We start from the raw sequence: 6,216 nt of genomic DNA, 5'->3' as shown, positions 1-6,216 counted from the left end.
CCAAAACTTTTCAGTTGCCGGCTGCGCGCGGTGAGCCACGCCTGTAATCCTAGCACTCTGGAGGCCAAGGCGGATGGATTGCCCGAGCTCAGGAGTTCCAGACCAAACCTGAGCAAGAGTAAGACCCCCGTCTCTAAAAATAGCCGGGCGTTGTGGCGGGCGCCTGTAGTCCCAGCTACTTGGGAGGCTGAGGCAACAGAATCACTTGAGCCCAAGAGTTTGAGGTTGATGTGAGCTATGACGCCACGGCACTCTACCAAGGGCGTCCAAGTGAGACTCTGTCTCAAAAAAATAAATAAAACTTTTAAGTTTCTGTTCCCGCTTTCGATCCCCACCCCTCACTGCACACACACTTTCGGAGCAATCTGGAGACCTTCCTGTTTTCCCGCCTTCCTTTCGCTCCTCAGACACGCCTCCCTTGGTCACGCCCCTGACCACCCTTTCGCTGGTGTACGTCATTCCTGGACCCGCCTCCTCATGATCCCTCCTCTTCAATCCGATCCTAAGCAGAGTTGCTGCCTAGTCCTTGCCCGCCCCACCCACAGTTCCTCAGGCCCCCTGAGGAGCGAGGACCCGCCTGGGGATGCCTCCAGCATTGCCTGAAGCGCGACTCCCCTTTCGTGGAGTGGATAGTTCGATCGAGTACCTCGCATGGAGCACATTTGCCAACAGAGGGGTGTCTCCATGGTTTCGGAGTCCCTAAGTGTTAGGCCGGAGGGATGGTTTCCTCTTTCTTGTATCAGGCGCGTAAAGGGCAGCCCGGGCGCGCGCCGCTATCGAGGAAGGCCCCCGGCAAAGGCCCCGGCTGTTTGTGTCGGTACTGAAGCCACTATTCCAGCCGATGGGTCGAGATACTCGCTCGCGCTCACGGTCTGCCGGTCTTAGGGGCCGAAGGCGACGGAGCCGCAGCAGAAGTCAAAGCCGGAGCCGAAGTCGGAGCCGGAGCTATGGGCGGCGAAACCGGCGGCGCCGGGAGGAAGAGCAACGGCGTAGACGGAGGCGGTGGAGCCGAGAGCGTAGGTGGGGTCTCTGCGGGGGCCGCTCTAGGGATCCGGCTCATGCCCTTTGGAAGTCCCAACTCAGAGGTGGAGAATTGGGGGAAATGGTAGGCCCCAGACTTAGGGAGGCCTTCCTGGAAACGGACGTCTGAGCATGGGTCAGAACTAAACAAGCAGCGAAAGGAAAGCGAGAGGCGGTCCCGGCAGGGCACCTGGTGGTTAGAGGAGACAGTAAGGAGCAGAGTGAGGGAGGCGGCGGGGAACAGATCATGTAGAGCTCTGCGTGTTGTGTTGAAGTGTGGTCGTTATTCAGCGGGAACTGGGAAACCGCAAGAGGATTTTGAGGAGAGTGACGTGGTTTGGCTTGCTTTTGCTTTTTGCGCGCCTTCTCTGGCTTTCAGGTGGAGGAAGAACTGAGGGGTAGGCAAGAGTGGCACTAGGGAGAAGGATGATAGAGATAAGAGATGGTGGCAGCCTTGATGAGAGGGAGGCTGTGGGGAAGCACAGTGGGAAAGTGGGTAGATTTGAGAGGAATTTTGGAAGTAGAGGTGATAGCACTTGCTAACCGAAGTGGAGTATGATAAGAAAGAGTCGATGACAGTAACAGGATTACAGTCTTATCCTCCCCACGGCATACAGTCTTTTTCTTCTGGAGGTAGAGCACCTAGTCAGACTTGCTTTGAGTCTCTCTGGCACAAAGAAACCTGCTCGGTGACAGGGACTGACTCCCAGACCCGAGTCCCCAGTTCTCACTCAGTCCCTGAGTGGCTAATGACACTCAGGACAGCCCTGCCCTGCTCTGGCCCAAGTTAACTCATTGGTGTTCTCAAGCTGTGCACAGGACTGCAGCCAGAGTCGCTATAGTAAAACACAGCGTCGTGCTCTCTAAGTTCCACAAGGTGGCTTTTCCTTTTGAGCCTGGTAAGATCATTGCAACCTCAGCAATGCCAGAAAGATTAACAGAAATGGAGTTAACAAAGGGATGGTTTAAACCAGGAATCAGCAAATTACAGGGTCCATGAATCAAGCATCATTTTTAGGCGCAGCGCCTGTAGCTCAGCTGCTAGGTTGCCAGCAACATACACAAGAGCTGGTTTGAACCCAGTCTGGGCCTGCCAAACAACAATGACAACTACAGTCAAAAAATGGCTGGGCATTGTGGTGGGGCCTGTAGTCCCAGCTACTTGGGAGGCTGAGGCAAGAGAATCGTTTAAGCCCAAGCGTTTGAGGTTGCAGTTCTGCACCCGTAGCACAGTGGTTATGGTGTCAGCCACATACCCCGAGGCTATCGGGTTCAAACCCAGTCCAGGCCAGTTAAAACAACAATGACAACTGCAACAAAAAAATAGCAGGGTGTTGTAGTGGACACCTGTAGTCCCAGCTACCTGGGAGCTGAGGCAAGAGAATCACTTAAGCCCAAGAGTTTGAGGTTGCTGTGAGCTGTGATGCCACGGCACTCTACTGAGGGCAACATAGTGAGATGCTGTCTCTCTGCCTCAAAAAAAAAAAAAAAACAGTTTTATGATGGTGTGTTCTTTGGCGCTTCTGATCGGAGACGCAGGGGAAAGAACTGCAGACGGAATGATAATTTAAGGGAGACTGGGACTCGCTCTGGTCGGCGGCTCGGCTAAACTTTACTGATTATCTTATATACTTTTTAACATTCAGTAAGAATTTAACACATATACAAAGAAGTGAAGTAACATTAGGAAGCTACCATTTAGGATTACAATTTAGTGTGAAGGTTGAAGAACACATATACAATTGATTTTGTTTAGAGTAAAAACATAAGGGAGACTGGCTGTCTGTTCCTTTTAGCCCAAATGGAACCTAGAGAGAGACTTTTCTGCATATTCCTGCATATTTATAGGCAAGTACAGAAGCTCGATCTTCAAAGAGATGTTTCTCAGAACCAATCTCCTGGAGGAGCACATTGAAGCGAACTGCCATGTCTGAGCAAGGGGAGCTTATCTCCTACAGTTTTACCCCTTGACAAGTTAAAAGTATGGAAAGGCAAAAATAATAAATAAAAAGAATCATTTTTACATTTTGTAATGAGGGTGGAGGAAGAGAAATCAAAAGAAAAGACATATTTCGTGACACATGAGATAGCCAGAAATGAAGTTTTATTGGAATCCAGCCATGCTTTTTTGTTTATGTACCACATACTGTCTACAGCTGCTTTTGTGATACACGAGCAGAGTTGAATGTTGTGTCTTAGACCTTATGGACTGCAAACCCTAAAGTATTTACTGTCTGGTTTTTTTTTTTTTTTTTTTTTTTTAGAGACAGTCTCACTTTATGGCCCTCAATAGAGTGCTTTGGCATCATAACTCACAGCAACACCCAACTCCTGGGCTTAGTCGATTCTCTTGCCTCAGCCTCCCGAGTAGCTGGGACTACAGGTGCCCACCACAATACCTGGCTATTTTTTGTTGTTGTTGCAGTTAGGCCAGGGCCAGGTTTGAACCCGCTACCCTTGGTATGTGGGACCGGTGCCCTGCATACTGAGCCACAGGTGCCACCCTGTCTCGTTCTTTATACAGAAAAAGTTTGCAATTCCTGTTTAAGCCCCAGATATTGATGTATTAACATTGGCTTAAGCATAACAGTGAGTCATGTTAATATCATCTTTGTGGGGTTTTTGTCTATTTTTTTTCTGGTATTTGAGTAGTCTGTGATAACTGGCCGTATTACATATGTAATTAGAGTTGATTTTTTTTTTTTTGCAACTCGACTGGGACATAGAGTTGATATTGTTTATGAAAATTTGCCAGGCATGGTGGCTTACGCATGTAATCCTAGCACTCTGGGAGGCCGAGCAGGGTGGATACGTGAGCTCACAGATTCGAGACCAGCCTGAGCCAGAGTGAGAATCCATCTCTAAAAATAGCCAGATGTTGTGGCAGGTCCCTGTAGTCCCAGCTACTCTGCAGACTGAGTTAAGAGAATGGCTTGAGGGTGGTGCCTATGGCTCAGTGGCACTGGCTCCATATACCGAGGGCGGTGGGTTCAAACCTGGCCCCAGCCAAACTGCAACAAAAAAATAGCCGGGCATTGTGGAGCGTGAGGGGGACCTGTAGTCCCAGCTATTTGGGAGACTGAGGCAAGAGAATCACCTAAGCCCAGGAGTTGGAGGTTGCTGTGAGCTGTGTGACACCGCGGCACTCTACTGAGGCAGTAGAATAATACTGTCTCTCCAAAAAAAGAGAGAGAATGGCTTGAGCCCAAGAGTTTGAGGTTGCTGTGAGCTATGACATGATGGCACTCTGGGAAGGGTGACAAAATGACACTGTCTCAAAAAAAAAATGTTTTTTTAAATCAAGTTTGTGGTCAATATTTAAAGGCTCCAAAATGATCCATTTGTGTAATTTAAATTTTTTTTGACCTGAGCATAGTAGATAGAACATTTAACAAAACATTTGGTACTTATTCTCTCTGTCCAAAGGCCCTGAACGTTATAGATTTCATCTGTAGGGGCTTCCACAGTCCATTTCTTGCTCTTACCAATTCTACCCCCGCTGACTCTAGCCCATCCTGTAGAACCAACCAGTTTAAACACCACTGCCATCTGGGAAACCCTGCTTTGACAACTCAGATTTGGCCAGCTTTTCTAGTTTGTACCCATATAATTCCTGCACCAGTGACCCCAGCTTATCTTCTTATCTTCCTCCCTCATGTCCTTCCACTCCCCACCCCTCTTCCCCTACTCCTGGCCACATGGGTCCCCTTGCTATTCTCCCTGCCTAGAATCCTCTTCCTCCAAGTTTTCTTTTTTCTTTTTTTTTTTTTTTGAGATAGAGTCTCATTCTGCTGCCCAGGCTAGAGTGCCATGCATGGCATTAGCATAGGTCATAGAAACCTCAGACATCTGGGTTCAAGTAGTCCTCCTGCCTCAGCTTCCTGAGCAGAGAAGAGTACAGATGCCCACCACAACAGCCAACTAATTTTTCTCTTTTTACTAGAGATAGGGTCTCACTTTTGCTCAGGCTGGTCTTGAACTCAAGTGAGTTTCCCACCTCAGCCTCCTAGAGTGGTAGGATTATAGGCACCAGTCACTGTGCCCAGCCCTCCTCTAAATCTTCTCATAGCTGCCTCCCCCACTGTCCTCTATAACCTGCAACCCACCCCTACAGTCTCTCGTTGCTATTCTTTGTGGTTCATGACTTTGTCTGGTGTAACAGTGGTGGTTATGTGTCAATGTCTTCTTCAGTGGGGTCCACTGGACAGGGAGGCAGGAGCACCAATGTTCTGGTCACTGCTGTGTCCCCAGAATCTAGAACACTCCCTGACTCCTTGCAGGCACCCAGTAAGCATCTGTTAAACAAGTGAAGAGCAGCAAACACTAAGCAGGTCTTTGTGGGTTTTCTCTGCAGATCAGATTCCGAGGAAGAACTGTGGCAGCGGCCAGGGAGGCACAGCCAGAGCTCCCCACCAGCACGATGGCACTCAAGGGACCAGTCCTCTCAGTCTGACTCAGGCGAGGAACAGCAGCGGGGCTCATGGGCTTACCACCAGCGATCTCCAGGCTCTTCAGGGTCCAGCTCTGCATCCCCAGCACGCTCCCAGAGTCCCCGGGCTGCAGCAGCCTCCCTGAGCCAGCAGCAGAGCTTGCAGGAGCGGTTACGGCTGCGTGAGGAGCGGAAGCAACAGGAAGAACTGATGAAGGCCTTTGAGACACCTGAGGAGAAGCGTGCCCGACGGTTGGCCAAGAAGGAGGCCAAGGAGCGGAAGAAGCGGGAGAAGATGGGCTGGGGCGAGGAGTACATGGGCTATACCAATACAGACAACCCCTTTGGGGACAACAACCTGCTGGGTACCTTTATCTGGAACAAGGTGAGTAGCTCACAGTCATCCACACACCCTCTTCTCTCTCTAAGGCCACAGTTCTCAACCTGTGGGTCACGACCCACAGGAACTGTATTAAAGGATTGCAGCATTAGGAAAGTTGAGAACCACTGCTCTAAGGGCTCTGCATTGTGTACTCTTTAGAATTTCTGTTATTTCAAGAGCATAGCCACACACCAGTTTCTGCAGTCAGCCTTTTGGCTGTCACCTGTCTCTTGCAATGTTAAGACTCGTCAGTCTTTGGCAAGAACATCAGCCCAGTCTTAGACATGAATGGAGAACAGGTTCTTTATTTTTTATTTATTTATTTTTGTTCTTCTTCTTCTTCTTTTTTTTTTTTTTTTTTTTTTTGAGACAGATCCTCAAGATG

General features: G+C 49.3%; 1 protein-coding gene across 1 annotated transcript in view; it reads left to right on the top strand.

The window, feature by feature from the left end:
* The first annotated feature begins 794 nt into the window (after positions 1–794).
* CACTIN (cactin, spliceosome C complex subunit) overlaps positions 795–6,216 on the top strand; it is a 19,639-nt gene continuing 14,217 nt past the window's right edge. Inside the window, exons 1-2 of the mRNA XM_003788740.3 lie at positions 795–1,020; positions 5,375–5,834. Coding sequence (XP_003788788.1) covers positions 842–1,020; positions 5,375–5,834 — 639 coding nt within the window. The 5' untranslated portion in view covers positions 795–841. The remainder of the gene's footprint in view (positions 1,021–5,374; positions 5,835–6,216) is intronic.

Source organism: Otolemur garnettii, unplaced genomic scaffold (genome assembly GCF_000181295.1).
Source record: "Otolemur garnettii isolate 467f Iridium unplaced genomic scaffold, OtoGar3 scaffold00029, whole genome shotgun sequence".
Classification (NCBI taxonomy): Eukaryota; Metazoa; Chordata; class Mammalia; order Primates; family Galagidae; genus Otolemur; species Otolemur garnettii.
This window is presented reverse-complemented; position numbering and strand designations above follow the sequence as displayed.